Source organism: Oncorhynchus tshawytscha, linkage group LG06 (assembly GCF_018296145.1).
Source record: "Oncorhynchus tshawytscha isolate Ot180627B linkage group LG06, Otsh_v2.0, whole genome shotgun sequence".
Classification (NCBI taxonomy): Eukaryota; Metazoa; Chordata; class Actinopteri; order Salmoniformes; family Salmonidae; genus Oncorhynchus; species Oncorhynchus tshawytscha.
This window is the reverse complement of record NC_056434.1, coordinates 8,996,130-9,017,751: the sequence shown is the minus strand read 5'-3', so window position 1 is coordinate 9,017,751 and position 21,622 is coordinate 8,996,130. Positions and strand designations below refer to the sequence as shown.

General features: G+C 41.5%; 1 protein-coding gene across 4 annotated transcripts in view; it reads left to right on the top strand.

Moving 5' to 3' along the window:
* Nucleotides 1–21,622, top strand: part of LOC112251981 (PEX5-related protein-like) — a 169,072-nt gene that overhangs the window by 115,120 nt on the left and 32,330 nt on the right. For all 4 annotated transcript variants that reach the window (XR_006083571.1, XM_042322924.1, XM_042322923.1 and 1 more), the window contains 2 exons: nt 1,563–1,658; nt 21,098–21,214. Coding sequence is in view for 3 of the 4 variants with exons in the window: in XM_042322924.1 (XP_042178858.1) it covers nt 1,563–1,658; nt 21,098–21,214 (213 nt within the window). In the remaining variant the exon portion in view is untranslated. The remainder of the gene's footprint in view (nt 1–1,562; nt 1,659–21,097; nt 21,215–21,622) is intronic.

The window sequence follows — 21,622 nt, the reverse complement described above, 5'->3', positions numbered from 1 at the left end:
GGTAACGTTTTAGATGACAAAAGTAGTTCAACCGAGAGGGGTCCATGTTGGCTTTTTAAATTGTTCCTTTGTGGTGCTCTGAGGTCCAAATGTCGAGCACTTCCCTCCTCAGTGGCCATGGTCTCTATACAGGTTAGCCTGAGACTCCTGTTACTATCCGACCATTATTAGATGAATAGATCATGAGTAATTCAGTAGCCTTACTCTTGAGCCCATTCAAGCCCACAGTGTATCTCACAGAGACCGGCTAAGCAACCTCTAAATAATAGATTTTGGATTAAAGATGGCCACAGAAGATGGGGAGTTATACTCAAACAAACGCTACATTTGTTTCACCCCAGGGGAACCATTGTAAGTCAACGACAGCGATACTGTAAACAGTGGCTTTGGTTTCCTTTACTTGGCAGGTGGTCACGCACGCAAAATGTTGACAGAGGAATGATGTCAAATCAAAAATAAATAAAACATTTATTTGTCACATGCTTCGTAAACAACAGGTGTTTCGTAAACTAACAGTGAAATGCTTACTTATGGTCCCGTTCCGATTAACACAGAGAGAAAAATAGAAAGATGATAATGCAATGAATAAATACAATAACTTGGCTATATATGAAAAAAGACTAAAACCGACTAAAATCCTTCACACCTCCCTACAGCTTTCCTGTACCACTGGGCCTTGACATTTTGCACACAACAGCATGTAGAACTGCTTGGAAAGCTGGGAAATAAACTTTAGACACTGCACGTTTTTTTTTTTTTTTTCCTTTTTACCATTTTAAATCGCATGACGTAGTAGGCAACATTAAGCGGGGGGAAGCTAATTCTCTGGAGGCCATTAATATCTAGATAAGCCAACTTCAATTAGACCTCGCATAAATCGTGTCCTTCTAATGGCCAGCTATGGAAATGGAACATGGAATGTTACAGGTAATGGCTGAGCTGACACCGGGTTTTACAGAACAGATTAGTCATCAGAATGTGACAACCAGGCAGCTGTGGCAGTGGGAGGCCACAGCCTTGCGTTCTACCTGAGAGCTACAAAATGTCTCCCTGTATGGAACATGTACTTCATTTTAATTCCTTGGTCTTCATAATTGATTCCCTAACCTTAGGCTACAAACATCACCAGTTACTCTAGTAATGCACTACATCCAAACACATTACGCTATTTCAGCACAATTCATATTTGGTACCAGTTTTGCTAGATATGTTGCTCAGTCACAAAACACGTATACATATACACAAAGTACAACACATGTAGAAATGCAAACTAGTCCACTTCTTTTCAAAAGCAGCATGAGGCATTGTCAGATGCTATAACAATGCTACCATCAGCACATTTCAGGGTTATGAGCATGTCAAAGGCTTTGCCGAGGCAGAGATATTTACCCCTCCCCGGGGAAGGCAGAGATGGCTGACCCTGCACCCCTCTCTGTCTGTCTGTCTCCTCTCCTTTTGCCTGGCTCTGTGTGTGTGTGTGTGTGTGTGTGTGTGTGTGTGTGTGTGTGTGTGTGTGTGTGTGTGTGTGTGTGTGTGTGTGTGTGTGTGTGTGTGTGTGACAGGGCCGTTTGAGTAAAGAGCGGTTCGGTGGCGGTGCCCTCCTGTCCAGAAACCAGTCCCTGGAGGAAGAGTTTGAGCGAGCCAAGGCAGCTGTGGAGGTAAGAGGAAGGGGATTGAGTTTGAGCGAGCCAAGGCAGCTGTGAAGATAAGAGGAGGGGGATTGAGTTTGAGCGAGCCAAGGCAGCTGTGGAGGTGAGAGGAGTGGGATTGAGTTTGAGCGAGCCAAAGCAGCTGTGGAGGTAAGAGGAGGGGGATTGAGTTTGAGCGAGCCAAGGCAGCTGTGGAGATAAGAGGAGGGGGATTGAGTTTGAGCGAGCCAAGGCAGCTGTGAAGGTAAAAGGAGGGGATTGAGTTGAGCACACCAACGCAGCTGTGAAGATAAGAGGAGGGGGATTGAGTTTGAGCGAGCCAAAGCAGCTGTGGAGGTAAGAGGAGGGGGATTGAGTTTGAGCGAGCCAAGGCAGCTGTGGAGATAAGAGGAGGGGGATTGAGTTTGAGCGAGCCAAGGCAGCTGTGAAGGTAAGAGGGGGATTGAGTTTGGGCGAGCCAAGGCAGCTGTCGAGACAAGAGGAGGGGGATTGAGTTTGAGCACACCAAGGCAGCTGTCAAGATAAGAGGAGGGGGATTGAGTTGAGCACACCAAGGCAGCTGTCGAGCTAGGGCTGTGGCGGTCATGACATTTTATCAGCCGGTAACTGCCATGCAAAGGTAACATTAACATAAATTAACATAAATACGTTTAGCATCTCTGGGCTTCCACGCATAGTCTACAAGCCACCAATGCAGACTTTTGGAACATCTACATTTTAAAAAGTCTAATACATCCATTTAATATAGCCTACATCAGGGATAGGCAACACTGTTCCTGGAGTGCCACAGCTACTGCAGGATTTTGTTCCAACTACAAACCACACCTGATCAATTGATCAGCTCAGTTATTGACTAAATTCAACAACAAACACAAAAAAGTAAAACATGAAGTGCATGAGGCACTCCAGAACCATGGTTACCTACCCCTGGCCTACACCGTCACAATAAATCCATGATTTATTTTAAGCAGGTCTAAAGAAACATTATGACGTAGCCTATTTCAGAAGAACAGAATAGCATATTCTGAGTCGTCCTTATGTTAGGCCCTGATCTGGCTATGCCATATGGCTGTGGGATACACTAGTGAATTTAAATAAAGTTTTTTTTTTTAAATGTAGCAGGCAAGATTTGCTTATAATTCCTGTTGCATTATTTTATATTATTTTATAAGAAGAAGAATACTGCTGAACATAGCTGAATTTAAAAAAAAGAATTATTTTACAAAATGATTTCCAAGGGATGGCACACATTCTGCTATTCTGCGTTAAGCTGTTTACAGAGTGATAACTTGAAACAGGTTCACCTATGCTTAATTAGAGTTATTTATGCAACGTTAGTTTTAAAAACCTTAGGCTATATGTTTTGATTACTAATAAATTGTAAGGTTGCATGATGCGACTCTAATGATGATTTGAAACATTTTGCATGACTGGCCTGTATTTGATCTGCTCTGTTTCCTACGCAGGCTTCACACACTTACATCAGTCTCTCATTCACAATTTGACAAGCACTTTATAATATTCCCACCCAACAGACAATTCTAAATGTAATATGTTCTTTACGTATATAGCCTAATATATGTGTGGAAATATTTTTGATTTAGAATGGCTCACAAAAACAAAACAAAAACAATCCGTAGCCTGCACTCGAATAGCGAATGGAGGAAGTGGTTCCCACGGTTACGTTCTGAATATGCCAGGTAAGCTACGCCAGTTGTAAAGCAGATTAATGTGCTTAAGTTGAACCCTATCAGTCCCTATCAGTCCCGAGACCCCAGGGGGAAAAAGGGTCTTTTTATTTATCTGCCTGACCAGTCCTTATATTTAGCCTCATAATGAAGTGCTTTACCATGTTCTTTTCAGGACAACCAGGGCTACAAGTAGAACACAAAACAATTTGACATAAACAGTTGTATTCGTGAGTTTTATTGACAAATGTCAATGCAACAATAAGGTCTGCCAAAGCAAAAACAAAGCAAAATGTATATGAAGCTGTAAGTACATAAATGATTTACTCAGTGGGAAATTAATATCCAACTACTCAGTGACGACTGTGTGGAGTTTGTGACAGCAACTATGTGAGCTTATCACAGTATTATAGACACTATGTCCATGGATTAGCTGTCTAGCTTGTGAGCATCATAGAGCGATACATGTTACATTTGTTTGTGAGAGTCTCAGCTTTTCATAGATAGGTTTTAATAGACAGTGGCTCAAACCATTCGGACTCTACAGCCGTTTTTGTAAAAAGACCTGGCCCCGGGCTCCAGTGGTATGCGCCCTTGTCTCACAAACACCACTCTAGCTCAACCTCCCATTAATCACACAGACTAATGATGGATGCAGAAGAAATAAATACATTCCATTGTTTAAAAGGCGTCACGTGGGGCTCATTGGGTTAAGAATTGAGCAATAAAAATAGCAGCACAAGAAATCTGTGAACCTCTTCTAAATAGTGGCCAGTCAAACCTCTGTTTTCACACGTGATTGCACAATGACTGGACTGGAACCCTCCTCTTTTTAATAGAGCCCATCACTCTGTTTTCACAAGCGATTGCACAATGATAGTATTTGGCCACTTTAGTTTTGATGCAAACCCTAGCAAAACATATAGGCCTATGGACTAGGCTACATCCAGGCTGTATCACATCCGGCCGTGATTGGGAGTCCCATAGGGCGGCGCACAATTGGCCCAGCGTCATCTGGGTTTTGCCAGTGTAGGCCGTCATTGTAAATAATAATTTGTTCTTAACTGACTTGCCTAGTTAAATAAAGGTTCAATAAAAAATGCACAAATTAACATAATGCATGCGACTATGATTTGAGAAAGTTGCAAACAAATGCATACGCTGTTTCTTGCCTCAGACTGCACACTCTGGGCAAAATTCACAATTGATCATATTTTTACCCAGACTATTCTCAATCTAATCTTGTTTTTACAGTATACTAAATAATATAAGTGTGAAATGAGTTTTCATTTTGAATGGGCCATTATCATGCACCTTTCAGAGTGGGCGGGTAAAAAAAAAAGATAATTCGTATGCACTTGAGTAGCTAATGGAGGACAGTTAGCCAGGTACGCTACTCCAGCTGCAAAGCACAGCAAGGGGCTAAATATTAGTGTCACGCCCTGACCTTAGTATTCTTTGTTTTCGTTATTATTTTGGTTAGGTCAGGGTGTGACATGGGTGATATATGTGTTTTTGTCTCATATAGGGTGTTTGTACTATCTAGGGTTTTTTGTAGATTTATGGGGTTGTTTCCATCTAGGTGTTTATGAAGGTCTATGGTTGCCTAGATTGGTTCTCAATTAGAGGCAGGAGTTTATCATTGTCTCTGATTGGGAACCATATTTAGGCAGCCATATTCTTTGGGTATTTTGTGGGTGATTGTTTCCTGTGTCAGTGCCACACGGGACTGTTTTGTTTCCATTTCACTTTGTTATTTGTGTCATGTTCAGTCTTTTCTATTAAAACATGGACACTTATCACGCTGCGTATGGGTCCGATCCTTGCTACACCTCTTCAGACGAAGAGGAGGAAATCCGTTACAATTAGGAAAGTTGAGAAATAAATATAGTAGGCCTAGCCTATAGAAAGCTGATGGGATCCTCCTCTTTTTAGTAGAGGCCATCACTCTGTTTTCTCACGCAATTGCATAGCCAATAGAAATGTTGCGCAACATGGGCTCATTGGGCTCTCATGAAGTGTTTAATTAGATTTTCGAATGCATTAGCATTGATGTCAGAGTAATTAGAGGGACAATAGACCACTGAGTACCAGGCAGTTAGTGACTGGTAGTTAACAAGTTTGGTAGACCTCTAATGACCATCAGCTGCATCAGTGCAGTTTTGGTGAAGTTTAGTTACTGTAACTCAACAGTCACATGTAATTTGACTGCGGTCATGACTGGTGACTGGCCGTAATACGGTCACCATAACAGCCCTATGTCGAGGTAAGCGGAGAGAGATTTCGGACACCTTACCTGTATAAGGTCAGTCAACTGCACCTGGGCCATTCAAGTATTTCACTCTTGAATTGTTCCTGAAGATAGAGACAACAAGGTGTAATCATAATATAGCAGAAGCACACATTGAAGGTACTGCTTCATGTGATTTGCCTGAGATGCGAAGACTTCCCAGAGCTAATGCTTAGACTTTAGCACAGTGGGCTAACACAGTATTATGGTGTGAAGGATGTTGGGTGTCAAACCTCGCCGGTCACACTCAAAGAGTAGAGCTTCTTAACCCTCAGGTGAATCTCAATAGTTTGTCTCCTCTTCATTTAGAGTTGCTGTGATAGAACTGGGCAGTTAGACAACTTTAAGTAGCCATCCATCTACCATATTGCTTCTGTCCACAGGTCAGTGCAGAGGAGACAGGGAGAAAAAGCCTCTTGAAACTATTGAGATGCAGCCCTTCTGTCCTACAGATACAGGTTGATGCTGATTGGTTCGAGTCATTGAGGTTTAAACCAATAAGCTACAGTGATCTCACAAACTGCAATAAGTCTGAGAACTAAGTTGAACTCCATCGTTATCGACAAATACGTCCATGAGACAGTTTCTAATATCACTTTCCGACTTCGCTGTTGAAGCCCATTATCCTTACCGTCTTTGATCATCGTTGGTATAATAACACTGTCTACTTGAAGCTGCTTTTAGGTTGATTTATTTTTGATTGATTATCTCTGTGCAAAATTATCTCCGTTGTGATTGTGTGCTACCTCGCTCCCAATGACACTCGCTATCAGCATTATAGTCCATACTAAATGCACCAGCTCGAGGTCATGGGAGTTTCCACCATCTAACAATAGGAAAGTAAATGGGTCAGCCATTGTGGAGCCAGACATATCAGGTAAAACAGCAGGGGAGGCACAGTCACCGTAATTAGATATAGCTAGGTAGATTCATCATAGGACTATGTGATTATAGGAGCTCTTCAGCTGTGGTGCTCCCATCCATTGAGAATTAGGAGAACAAAGCTAGTGGTCCCATCAGTGACCAAATAGGCTGCAATTATATGAAACATGGAAATGTCTCTGAGTACGTATCAGGCTTTGAATAATACCTTTTGGTTCAAAACTCATGCTCATTTGGTCCACTGATGAGTTTTCACCTTTGAAGGCTGTCTGTCTGGTGAAAACAGATATGCTCTACAATGGTATGAAGAGACACCATTGCAAACAGCTTCAATTCAAGAGAGAGATCCAGATATTGTTATGGGAAAATAGTAATGAGGGGATGATGCAATTCAAATTCCATTGACACAGAGCAATAATAGAAGGCGATTGCGATTCTGTGATTGGAATTAGTGCCTCAGCAATGGAATAATTGAATATCGAAATCAGTAAAAAAAAAATCACACCCACTCAGTCGATCCCTCAGGTGAAGAAGCTGAATGTGGAGGTCCTGTGCTGGCGTGGTTACACATGGTCTGGTGTTGTGAGGCAGGTTGGACGTACTGCCAAATTCTTTAAAACGACATTGGAGGCCGCTTATGGTAGAGAAATTAACAATACATACTCTGGCAACAGCTCTGGTGGATATTCGTGCAGTCAGCGTGCCAATTGCACGCTCCCTCAAAACTTGTGACATCTGTGGCATTGTGTTGTGTGCACATTTTAAAGTGGCCTTTTATTGTCCCCAGCACAACAAAGTGCACCTGTGTAATGATCATGCTGTTTAATCAGCTTTTTGATATGCCACACCTGTTAGGTGTATGGATTATCTTGGCAAAGGAGAAATGCTCACTAACAGGGATGTAAACACATTTGTGTAAAACAATTGAGAAAAATAAGCTTTATGTACGTATGGAACATTTCTGGGATGTTTTAGTGCAGCTCATGAAACATGGGACCAACACTTTACATGTTGCGTTTATATTTTTGTTCAGTGTAGAAGCACCTTTGGCGGTGATTACAGCTTTGAGTCATCTTGGGTATGTCTGTATCAGCTTCACACATCTGGATTTGGGGATTTTCTCCCATTCTACCTTGCAGATTTTCTCGAGCTCTGTTAAGTTAGATGGGGAGCGGCAGTGATCAGCAATCTTCAAGTCTTTCCACAGACTTTCAATGGGATTCAAGTCTGGGCTTTGGCTGGGCCAGTCTTTCACATTCTTGTTCTGAAGCCATTCCAGCGTTGCTTAGGCTGTATGCTTTGGGTCATTGTCCTGTTGGAATGTAAATCTTCGCCCCCAGTCTACGGTCGTTTGCACTCTGAAGCAGGTTCTCATCATGGATTTTCCTGTATTTGGCTCCAATCATTGTTCGCTCTATCTGTACCAGTCTCCCAGTCCCTTCCACTGAAAAGCATTCACATAGCATGATGCTGCCATCACCATGCTTCTGAACAGGGATGGTGCTAGACGTGTGATAACTGTGCCTTTTTCTCATGAGTGGCTTCCATTTGGCCACTCTCCCATAAAGCCCAGATTGGTGAAGTTTAATTTTGTATTTTTATTTAACCTTTATTTAACTTGACAAGTTCTGCAGAGACTGTTGTCCTTCTGGCAGGTTCTCCCATCTCAGCTATGGAATTCTGTAGTTCTGTCAGAGTGATCATTGGGTTCTTGTTCAACTCCCTGACCTAGGTCCTTCTTGCCCGGTTGCTCAGTTAGGTTGGACGGCCAGCTCTAGACAGAGTCTAGGTAGTTCCATATGTTTTCAATTTCCCAATGATGGAGACCACTGTGCTCTTAGAAACTTTCAACACTCTAGACATTTTTTTATACCCAGATATATCCCTCTTTACAATCTCAGAGATCTATTGACAGTTCCTTGGACTTTAGGGTATAGTTTCTGCTCTGACATGCACTGTTAACTGTGGAACCTTAAATGTATTTCTTTCTAAATCATGTCCAATCAAGTGAATTGGCCACAGGTGGACACCAATCAAGTTCTAGTGACATCTCAAGGATGATCAAATGGAAGTGGATGCACCTGAGCTCAATTTGGAGTGCAAATTGGTGTGAATACTTATGTAAAGGAGATATTTCTCTATTTAATTTTCAATACATTTGCTAAAATGTCTAAAAACATGTTTTCACTTTGTCATTATGGGGTATTGTGTGTAGATGGGCGAATTCAGGCTGTAACACAACATAATGTTGAATAAGTCAAGGGGTATGGATACTTTATAAAGGCACTTGTATCTCCACTATTCTCTTAGAGAAGGTGTAAGTAGTGCTCCTGTTCAACGGACATGTCCTGTTTTGACTGATGTGAGAGACCTGGGGCCTTTCGCGTTACATGTGCTGTACTGAAGGCTACAGTACGATGTTACACACGGACGTGTCTGGGAAGGTCAATGACTAATGGAGTAAAGATAGGAATACAATGAGAAAGTGTTGGGAAGCTCCCCAAAAAGGAGCTCTTGTCCCACTTAGGGATCACTTCCCAATGTGAGTGATGTCGGAGTTAATGATGTCTTGTTGGAGACTCTGAGCCATAAGTCCCAGGCTCTCAAATCACATGGATAAGTATACAAGTGCTTGCCTCAGGGCAGGTAATTCCGAGAAGTGATGATATTTGGAGATGCACCCGGACAAATGTTGGATCGATTGGTAACAGTATCCCGGAGCGTCAATTGGGAGCATGAGACACTTTTGGCTCGGTCAGCAATTCTGGCTTGGACTGTCGATATCGGTCCCTGTAATCACAGATCACTCCCCCTAAATTGCCGAGCATATGCATGCATTCATACTTATTAACAAATGGAAGGAGATGGCTCAAGTGGCTCAAACTAATACCTCTCCGTCACACAGGCTAGCTGCCATTCTATTCAATTACTTTAATTGCCAAATGTCTGGAATTTATCAAAAGACAGAGCAAAGACACCAAGGAATTATGTCCTAAAATATCATACATTTTAAAATAATAGGAGAGATGAGTAGTTGTGGCTTCCATGCGTTTCACATTAAAACCATTAAAAGGGATGATAAAAGGATAATGGGCTGAAAAGCAGAGCCCTTCAGATGCTTTGGTCGTGCTTAATTAGGACAGAGGGTGATAAAGAGACGTCTACAGGGGAGGGTTGTGCCGTGACGTTGAAGCCGTTTGGGGACGGTGGCAATCACATTGAGCCAATGAAGGCACCCCTGTCTTATTAAATAAAGAGCCGGCTGCAAGCTACAAAGCCACCAGGTTAACTCCTGCTCTGAGGAACAGTGTTTTGCTGTGAGTCAGAGATAGCGGAATCACAGCTCTGATAAAAGACCGGATCAAGGTCACTGTGGGCCGAGTATTTGATTAAAGCTGCAGGGGACAGCCTCACCTTTTCACCGCTTGATTTTCCCTGAGGCACTTTTGGTTTGGAGGGTGATTACTGTCGTTTTGGTACAGAGAAATTTCTAGAAAGTTACAGAGGAAGTTGAGTATGAAAATGATCTCTCACTCTGAAGAGCATACCGGTTATCAGATGGATGAATGTGTCATACATGGTCCTGTGCTCCCGAATTTTATTACGATTGTGTGACTGAGAACGATCTAAATATGCCTACATCGAAGCACCTACAATTCATCTCCATGCCGACCATTTAACTGGAGGTGCTCTGTGCTTTGATAGGCCAACCCTTGAGCTCATGGTACACACAACTATTGAATCAATGATAAGATAGACCCATTGGAATACACCTCTGATTTATTGTGTAGTTTGCTTCCTGTTACATTCGCAAAAGTATGTGGACACCCCTTAAAATGTGTGGATTCGGCTATTTCAGTTACACCCATTGCTGACAGGTGTAAAAAATATATAAAAAAATCGAGCACACTGCCATGCAATCTCCATAGACAAACATTGGCAGTAGAATGGCCTTATTGAAGAGCTCAGTGACTTTCAACGTGGCCCGTCATAGGATGCCACCTTTCCAACAAGTTAGTCCATCACATTTCTGCCCTACTAGATCTTCCCTAGTCAACTGTAAGTAGTGTTATTGTGAAGTGGAAACGTTTAGGCTCAAGAACGGCTCAGCCGTGAAGTGGTAGGCCACACAAGCTCACAGAATGAGACCGCCGAGTGCTGAAGCGTGAAATGCGTAAAAATTGTCTGTCCTCGTTGCAACACTCCCTACAGAGTTCCAAACTGCCTCTGGAAGCAACGTCAGCACAAGAACTGTTCATCGGGAGCTTAATGGAAAGGTTTTCCATGGCCGAACAGCCGCACACAAGCCTAAGATCACCATGCGCAATGCGTAGCATCGGCTGGAGTGGAGCCCTATACTGTATGTACTATAAAAGGTCATGAATCACTCAATTCTGCACTACAGGTTGAGTCATTTGCTGATTGATGGTGAGCTAGTCCAAAATAATGAGCTTATTTATTTATTTTATCAAGTCAGTTAAGAACAAATTCTTATTTACAATGATGGCCTATCTCGGCCCAAACCCGGTCGACCCTGGGCCAATTGGGTGCTGCCCTATGGGACACCCAATCACAGCCGGATGTGAAACAGCCTGGATTTGAACCAGGGTGTCTGTAGTGACGCCTCAAGGCACTGAGGTAGAGTGCCTTAGACCGCTGCACCACTCAGGAGCCCAGTACAGTAATCAGTGCCTAAAATGAACACCAGCCAAATGCAGGTAGATTTTGGCATTGGTGGGTAAGAATGACTCATTCACCAGCCACATTGGTGGGTTAGAATGTCTAATTCACCAGCCACGTTGGTGGGTAAGAATGACTAATTCACCAGCCACATTGGTGGGTAAGAATGACTAATTCACCAGCCCCGTTGGCAGGTGGTCACACTCAGGGCTCTACAGTGCAAGTTGTGATTTATAGCTAAAGAAATGCTGCAGTAGCTGTTTTCAAAGTATTTCTGCCATTTTGTTTCATATCTGGTAATGCACAAAGAAATCTGAATCCAAACATTATAGCTATCCCACCTCACGCAGCAACACTGCCTGTCTGGGGGGCTGTGAGTGAAATGCTTAAAAAATAGTTTTTTGAAGCAATGCGTACAGGAATAAAAGTTGGTCTAATTTATTCAAAAGTCTTCTAAAGTCCTCCCGTTTCTTGGCTATTTATTTTTCACAAGCTAGGGTGCTTTTCATTGTTTGAGTTTGCTTCCTCCTTTAGCAAAAAGAGGCATTGTCAGCCTCAACTAGTGACATTCTAACAGGCACAAGTGAGGACTGGAGTGGCCATGTTACCAAGGTAACCTTAAAGGGGCAGCTGAATTTTTTTTCTCTCTGATATTTTGGTTAAAAGTACATATTAAATTAAATCGAGCAATAAACCACATTACTTCTTATTAGTAATCCATTTCTTGCTTTATAAATATTACTAAGCATTATAATCCTTATTTTTTTAAACATAACTATGGCAAAAGCATATATTTGGGCTGTTACAAAATTGGAGTAGCTGGTAATTTAAAAAAAATCTACCTGCCACAGTGACTGGTATACAAAAAATACGTTTTAGGCCCTGAATGTAATCCTCTGGGCAAAGCTTATGAGCGACAGCCACAGTTTTGTTAGATTTTCCCCCGCGGGCAGCACTTCTAGTAGACTATAGACTAGTACAGGGTTTCCTAAACCTCTCCCATAGTACTCCCACTTATTTGATGTATTCTACTAATTAAGGGCTTGATCAGTGGTCTAAAGTACTTAAGTAAAAATACTTTCAAGTTCTACTTAAGTAGTTTTTGGGGGGAATCTGTACTTTACTCTTTATATTTTTGACTACTTTTACTTCACTACATTCCTAAAGAAAATTATGTACTTTTTAACTCCATACATTTTTCCTGACACCCAAAATTACTCGTTACATTTTTAATGCTTAGCAGGACAGGAAAATGGTCTAATTCACATACTAATGAAGAGAACATCCCTGGTAATCCCTATTGCCTCTGATCTGGCGGACTAACAGACTCACAAAACACAAATTCTTTGTTTGTAAATAATGTCTGAGTGTTGGAGTGTTCCCCTGGCTATCTGTACATTAAAAAGAGTTGCTTAATATAAGGAATTTTAAACCATTTATACTTTTACTTTTGATACTTAAGTATTTTTAAACCAAATACTTTTAGACTTTTACTCAAGTAGTATTTTACTGGGTGACTTTCACTTTTACTTGAGTCATTTTCAAGTATGACAAATGGGTACTTTTCCCACCACTGGGCTCGATGATTGACAAGTTAACCAGTACAATCAGGTGTGCAAGTACTGGAGCAGATCAAACAAGTGCTGTGCTGGGCGCTGGGAAACACTGCTGTAGTGTATATATACAACTCCCACATACTGTAGATACACCGCTGTTAGGGACCTATTAGTAAATACTTTTTACAGTGTAGTTTTTCCAGTCTTTTCTCCCCAGGTGAGATCAAAAGAAGAAATTATTATATTCTTTGGAGTATACTGCAAGGAACCCTAACTACTAGACACTTAATAAGATGTAATAATTTGAATCATGTCAAATGTCAAAGTGGAAAAAAAACACAATTATATATATTTTTGTCATTATGGAAATTAAAACACTGATATATCTTAATTAGATCATTATTCAACCCCCTGAGTCAATACAAATTCGAATCACCTTTGGCAGCGATTACAGCTATGAGTCGTTTGGATAATAGTCTCTAAGAGCTTTACACATCTGCATTGTACAGTATTTGCCCGTTATTCTTTTTTTATTCTTCAAGTTCTGTCAACTTGCTTGTTGATCATTGCTAGACAGCCATTTTCAAGTCTCGCCACAGATTTTAAAGCTTATTTAAGTCAAAACTGTAACTAGGCCACTCAGGAACATTCAATGTCGTCATGATAAGATACTCCAGTGTATATTTGGACTCCAGTGTATGTTTTAGGTTATTGTCTTTCTGAAAGGTGAATTTATATCCCGGTGTCTCTTGGAAAGCAGACTGAACCAGGTTTTCCTCTAGAATTTGTATGTGCTTAGCTCTATTCTGTTTCTTTTTATCCCCCCAAAAACTCCCTAATCCTTGCCAATGACAATCATACCCATAACATGATGCAGCTGCCACCATGCTTGAAAATATAAAGAGTGGTACTCAATGATGTGCTGTGTTGGATTTGCCCCAAACATAACACGTTGTATTCAGGCTTCCTTATTTCACTCTGACATGCAGGTGTATATTGTGGAGTAACTGCAATGCTGTTGATCTATCTTCAGTTCTCTCTTTTCACAGCCATTCAATTCTTTAATGGGTTTTAAATCACCATTGGCCTCATGGTGAAATCCCTGAGCGATTTCCCTCTTCTCCGGCAACTGAGTTAGGAAGAACGCCTGTGTCTTTGTAGTGACGGTGTATTGATATTGATACATCCAAAGTGTAATCAATAACTTCAACGTGTTCAAAGGGATATTCAGTATCTGCTTCTTTTTTTTACCCATCTACCAATAGGTGTCCTTCTTTGCGAGGCATTGGAAAAACTCCCTGGTCTTTGTGGTTGAATCTGTGCTTGAAATTCACTGCACGACTGAGGGACCTTACAGATAATTGTATGTATGGGGTACCACTATTAATGCACATAGAGTGAGTCCATGCAACTTATTGTGTCACTTGTTAAGCACATTTTTAATTCTCAATTTATTTATGCTTGCCATAACAAAGGGGTTGAATACTTATTGACTCAAGACATTTCAGCTTTTCATTTTTAATTCATTTGTAAAAATGTTGAAAAACAACGTTCTCCTGTGACATTGTGTGGTATTGTGTGTAGATCAGTGACACAATCTCAATTTAATCAATTTTAAATTTGGTCTGTAACACAACAAAATGTGGAAAAAGTCAAGGGTGTGAATACTTTCTGAAGGCACAGTACATGATGAGACAACACAAAAATAAATAGGGCAATCTGTAGGTTAAAAGGTTCTTTGCAGCTGTTTATATTTCAATATCAAATCATTTCTGGGTAACAATTAAGTGCCTTACTGTAATTGTTTTCAATTGCAGTCGGGAAGCAAGTTCAGGGAGTGAATCATTTAATAAATGAAACATAATACAAAACAAGAAACACGAACAACGCACAGACATGAAACAGAAACAATAATGCCTGGGGAAGGAACCAAAGGGGGTGGCAGATATAGGGAAGGAACCAAAGGGAGTGACATATATAGGGAAGGAACCAAAGGGAGTGACATATTTAGGGAAGGAACCAAAGGGAGTGACATATATAGGGAAGGAACCAAAGGGAGTGACATATATATAGGGAAGGAACCAAAGGGAGAGGCAATAATAGGGAAGGAACCAAAGGGAGTGACATATATAGGGAAGGAACCAAAGGGAGTGACATATATAGGGAAGGAACCAAAGGGAGTGATAGATATAGGGAAGGAACCAAAGGGAGTGACATATATAGGGAAGGAACCAAAGGGAGTGGTATATATAGGGAAGGAACCAATGGGGTGACATATATAGGGAAGGAACCAAAGGGAGTGACATGTATAGGGAAGGAACCAAAGGGAGTGACATATATAGGGAAGGAACCAAAGGGAGTGACATATATAGGGAAGGTAATCAGGGAAGCGATGGAGTCCGGGTGAGTCTGATGACGCGCTGGTGTGTGTAACGATGGTGACAGGTGTGTGCCCTAACGATCAGTCTGGTGAGCTAGAGGCCAGAGAGGGATTATAAGTGACAAATAGCTTCTTAGGAAAATAATTCTAGGACTGTCTGGAAGTGGTCTGAGAGAGAGACCTAATTGGAGGAGCCTAATGGGAGGGATGTGTCACAAAATCTAGCTGTTATTGACAGAGAGGATAGGAAACTCTTTTTGTTACTGGTCTATTAACGTATATCGGCTTTTCAAAAACCCCACCCCAAAAACCCCAAACAGTTCAATACACTAAAAGTGCATTATCATAATTTTCACAATTTCACAGTATTACTGCAACTTCATAGTGTGGAAATTTATATTTAAAAAAAACAGGAAAATCACGCTTTTGAATACATTTACTGGATATCAAGTGCATTGTGGCGTTTTGATTTGAGTTCAGCCCGCTAAATATGGACTAAAACGAGGCCATAAAATCAGTCAATTTACATGTCTGAAATAGTGTGTTTGATGTTCTTCAAAGAGGTATACATTTCTGAACCTTTATGCTTCTGTTGATGTGCAAAATCCCATTATCGGCTGTCACAAGAACCTTGGTTTGACAGACACACCAGGGATACAACTGTGGGTCTCTTGTTCGAGCCATATAAGGGATCAAACACTAAAAGATACTGTAGCTACATGCCACTGTTGTGTAACACGATGACTCTAAAACAGAACACTCACATCCATTGGACGAAAAGTGCCCCCCGCACGTCCATGTCTGCCTGACTCCTGCTTCCTTTCATTACCAACCATACTTATTTAATACTATTTTTTGCACAACCAGCAAACGTTTGTCTCATAATGTTGGACAAGAAAATTGCCAACATGATGATGACGTCCAAAACCAATACGTTATACTGCACTAAGATGTTTAGAGCTATCACATTTGACATTATGTCTGAGACAGCAATGATTTTCTTCCAGTAAATTGCCTCCACTGTACATACAAATCTATTTTTACTGTATAAATCACCTCACGTGACTTAGGGGAAGCCCTAATTGCATTTCAGGCCCAAACTTTAAGTCTCTTCGTTTCAAACTCGGACGGTTCCGGCCAAGGACAAGTATTATCTCTGGCTCCATAATTACTGCTGGCAATAATCTATTCATGAAGTAACAAATTAATCTCCCAAGTTCATTTATATTCCGCTTTGTCGTGTTTTGTCAGGCAGAGAGAACAAGACTGAATGCATTTCACATTTAAACTTTCATCTTTGTCAAATTAGAGTCACAGGCAGGGGCTTGCTTCATTGATACATGATATATAGATGACCTTCCTCAATCTCATGAATGAGAATGCTGGATCTGTCGACCAAAACACACCATTGTCTGTGTTGCAAACATTTCAAGTAACCAGAGTGAGTTTGTTTGATTTTCTTACAATTTGTAATAAAAATAAAAAGGGGCCACAGTTTGTTTTGATTACACAGACTACCATCATACTGTCACGTGTCGAGCCATTGCCATTGAGGGCCATTCAGTATCGTGGCAAATTGTTGGTGCATTCACCCATAAAAGTAATATCGAAGAATGTAATTACAGTGTAATTACAGTTTCCACACAGGCATCATGGCTGATTTTGTGATGATTTTGTGATGATATTAACAGTAATTGGACACTAGTGCACAATAGCAGGTATTTCTCTAGGTACATGCTTTGTTAGCTCCGGAGTCCGTTAGGATGAAGCATTTGCGGGGATACTGTCACCGAATGAAATATTGCCGTATCACTAATTGCCTCTCTCAAAGATGTTATAATTTTAATCATAAAATGACCCCGGGTCTGTACTTGTGAAATCAAGGAATGAAGTATGGTTGTATGCACAATCAACATTTATCAAATTAAAATGTTTTCTAGTCACATAATCTTGACCGTTAAATGATTCATAACTCTGTCTCAGTTTATGATAGCATGCTGATAGAGAAGTTGAGGAGAAGCTAACTTGTCCAGAGCACCTTTAATGGGCCGTAAAAAAAATAAAAAAATAAAAAAAGATTTACGACTGTTTTGAAGTCTTTGGATGCCACTAGGTGGATCTAAAATGTTTATCATCTCAAAGCTATTTAGATTTTCTGTAGGGTAACAACAGAAATTAGCCACACCCCACGATCATTAGTGGGTTGACATTCGTCCATGGCTGTTCAGATCATTCCCATAGCAACATATCGGTAGCAACCCGTATCTAGCTGTAAAAGACTAACAGAAACCTTGAATTCTACAAAAAGCCTCTGTCATGCTGTAAATAACTCAATACCACTACCAGCCCCCAAAACGCAGAGCTCCAGCTCCACTACGCCCCCCTGTTTCATTCCCAGAGCCAGTGAGATTTCACCTCATGATCTAACAGGCAATTTGTCTCAGCGTGAGCAGCCAATTAAGGAGGTGATGCTCACCTCCGGTGGACGCCTGCCATACACCTGGAGAGAGGAAACAGAGCTGTGACCACCCACCTCCCCTTCCTCCTTTACACACTTCCTGACTCTCACACACACTTCCTGACTCTCACACACATATGCCTCCTCACTCCCACTGACACATACACACACAGACACACACTAGCACATGCACACATACCTCACTCGATCCCCCCTGAGGTGGCAAGGCACCCACTTATGCTGCACTGTCATATACAGCTGAGCTCCACTCTATATTTGGACTTTTTTTGACAGGGAGACAGCTAAGAATCATGGGCCTAATAGAATTATATTGTGGTGATCAGCAGCGTGCAGCAGGAACATCAACAACATAAAGTACAACTGGGGTGTATTAACTAGTCTCAGACCGTTGCAAAATGTTTTTCAACGTAAACCGTTTACTCCGAACAGAAGCAGAACGGGGAGGTACCTACCTGAATTTGTCCAATAGAAACTCTCGTTTTAATTGCAAAAATTTTCTGTTTGGAGTAAAAAAAAATAGGTCGCAAAACGTTTTGCAACAGACCAAACATTCTGCAACGGTCTGCGACTAATGAATACACCCCTATGTCTGCAGTGATAGCCAGGGCCATCTACCAGGATGCTATTTACAGGAAGTACTGTAGTCCTGCTAGCTGGGTCAGGATGAAGAGAGTAGGGAAGGAAAGAAGATGTGTGTTCTTCACTGTCACCTTGTCATGTTATTGCTCACCCCAGACTTCAATCCAAGCGTCACTCAATAACTGTTATGGATGATTCTGTCTCTCCTAAAGATTTGCGAGGTGGCCCGTTAAAGGCACACAATGTAGTGTGCCTTGGTGTTGTATAGAACATGAAGAAGAATCTAATCCAGATGTAGTCATGTACAAAACCAAGCACTGTGTAGTCACTATGACAGCTATCTGATGAATGTCGGGGAATGGAAAACAACAACAGTGCCTCTAATTCTCAGGCTGAGAGCTTGAGTTTTAATGAAGCTAACAGTGCTCTTCATCTCCCACTGCTGCCTCTTCATTGGTTCAGTAAGTGAGGCATTTGTCTGGTGGCCGCGATAATGGGCTTTGACCTTTTGACACATGTCTTGTTGACCTGGTTCCATGTAGAGGTCACAGGTGTCTTCCAATTATCCTTAATTGTCCACTTAGTTTAAGGCAAAGCACAGAGGGGCAATAATCCACTTAAGATATGAAATAATAGCATTCTATCAGTCTTGGCAGTGAATCACAAAACAACCTAGTAGCCTAAAGTGTAAAATTTGTCTAAGTAGGAATTTGATTGGCAAGTAGAGATGCATCAAAATACAATATAAATGTTTGGTTTCTGGAGGTGCCTGCAACATTTACTCTTTGAAAGCAGTCACTGTTCTCACTTTGATTTCTCTCTTTGCTCACTGGCCCATGGAGTAATTGACAGTGACACACACTGAGGTCTTTGGCCTCGGCTGTATCGTAGCTGTGAGGTCTAATAGACATGGCCTGCATGCTTGGACAGAGGCAGGCAAAAAAAAGCAGCATCAGCACTGAACAAGAAATCATCAACACTGAACAAGAAATCATCAACACTGAACCAAAAATCATCAACACTGAACCAAAAATCATCAACACTGAACCAAAAATCATCAACACTGAACAAGAACTCAACACTGAACCAAAAATCAAACACTGAACCAAAAATCATCAACACTAAACAAGAAATCATCAACACTGAACAAGAAATCATCAACATTGAACAGAAATATATAACATGCAACAATTTTACTGAGTTACGGTTCATGTAAGGAAATCAGTCAATTGAAATAAATTAATTAGGCCCTAATCTATGGATTTCACATGACTGGGAGTACAGATATGCATCTGTTGGTCACAGATACCTTAAAAAAAATTAAGTAGTTGCTTGGATCAAAAAAAACAGTTGGTGTCTGGTGCGATTTTTTTTACCATTTGCCTCATGCAGCACAACATATCTCCTTCACATAGAGTTGACCAGGCTGTTGATTTTGGCCTGTGGAATGTTGTCCCACTCCTCTTCAATGGCTATGCGAAGTTGTCTGAATATTGCCGGGAACTAGAACACGCCGTCGTACACTTCGATCCAGAGCATCCCAAACATGCTCAATGGGTGACATGTCTGGTGAGGACATGGAAGAACTGGGAAATTTTCAGCTTCCCGGAATTGTGTACAGATCCTTGCGACATGGAGCTGTGCATTATCATGCTGAAATATGACGTGATGGCAGCGGACGAATGGCATGACAATGTGCCTCCGAATCTCATCATGGAATCTCTGTGCATTCAAATTGCCATCGATAAAATGCAATTGTGTTTGTTGTCCGTAACTTATGCCTGCTCATACCACAACCCCACTGCCACCATGGGGCACTCACAAAGTTGACATTAGCAAACCCCTTGCCCACACGGCGCCAAATACGTTGTCTGCCATCTGACCGGTATAGTTCAAACCGGGATTAATCCGTGAAGAGCACCCTTCTCCAGTATGCCATTGACCATCGAAGGTGAGCATTTGCCCACTGAGGTCGGTCACGACGCCAAACTGCAGTCATGTCAAGACCCTGGTGAGGACGACGAGCAAGCAGATAGATGAGCTTCCCTGAGATGGTTCTGATACTTTGTGCAGAAATTCTTCAACTGTGCAAACCGACAGTTTCATCAGCTGTCCGGTTATATGGTCTCAGTCGATCCCTCATGTGAAGAAACTGAATGTGGAGGTCCTGTGCTGGCGTGGTTACACATGGTCTGGTGTTGTGAGGCAGGTTGGACGTACTGCCAAATTCTTTAAAACGACATTGGAGGCAGCTTATGGTAGAGAAATTAACAATACATTTTCTGGCAACAGCTCTAGTGGACATTCCTGCAGTCAGCATGCCAATTGCACGTTCCCTCAAATCTTGAGACATCTGTGGCATTGTGTTGTGTGACAAAACTGCAGATTTTAGAGTGGCCTTTTATTGTACCCATCACAAGGTGCACTTGTGTAATGATCATGCTGTTTATTCAGCTTCTTGATATGCCACACCTGTCAGGTGGATGGATTATCTTGGCAAAGGAGTAATGCTCATTAACTGGGATGTAAACAACATTTGAGAGAAATAGGCTTTTTATGCTTATGGAATATTTCTAGGATCTTCTATTTTAGCTTATGAGACATGGGACCAAAACTATATGTTGCGTTTATATTTTTGTTCAGTATAGTTACAACACCAATCAAGGTGGCTGTTTGTTGAGTCTAGGGCTTTGTATAATAATCCTCTCAGACATCAATCTATCAACTGAAAGGTCAAGCTAATTTTGGACATTTGAGTGCAAGTGATGAGTCATCAGAAGTCCATACGTTACACCACCGATAAATGAGTGAGATGGATGTGACATTTCCATGGCAGGGGGCCTCAGCATAGTCAAGGTATCAAAGCTAGCAGTCCTCTGTGTACTAATCCTCCCGCCACTCTCTCCCTCCACAGTCAGACACAGAGTTCTGGGACAAGATGCAAGCAGAGTGGGAGGAGCTAGCACGACGGAACTGGCTAACGGAGAACGAGCAGGCGCAGATCCCCTCCAGTGTGTCGCCTCACGAGAAGGTTATAGTTCTCACCTTTTAACTCTGTTATCATCTGTCCATATGACCTGTTAAGATGCTTATCATTTATTTCCTTCATATTTTTATTTAACTAGGCAAGTCAGTTAAGAACAAATTCTTATTTACAATGACGGCCTACCCCGGACAACGCTGGGCCAATTGTGCACCACCCTATGGGACTCCCAATCACAGCCAGATGTGATGCAGTCTGGATTCGAACCAGGGAACCTCTTGCACTGATATGCAGTGCTTTAGACCACTGTGCCACTCGGGAGTCTCATGTGAACATGTTCTACTTAAAGAAGGGGAAATAAAGCCTATGAACTCGATGATCTAGAGATGATCATGTGCTGCACATACACTACAGTATCTACTGATTTAACCCAATTGGGGTCAATAGCTAATCCAG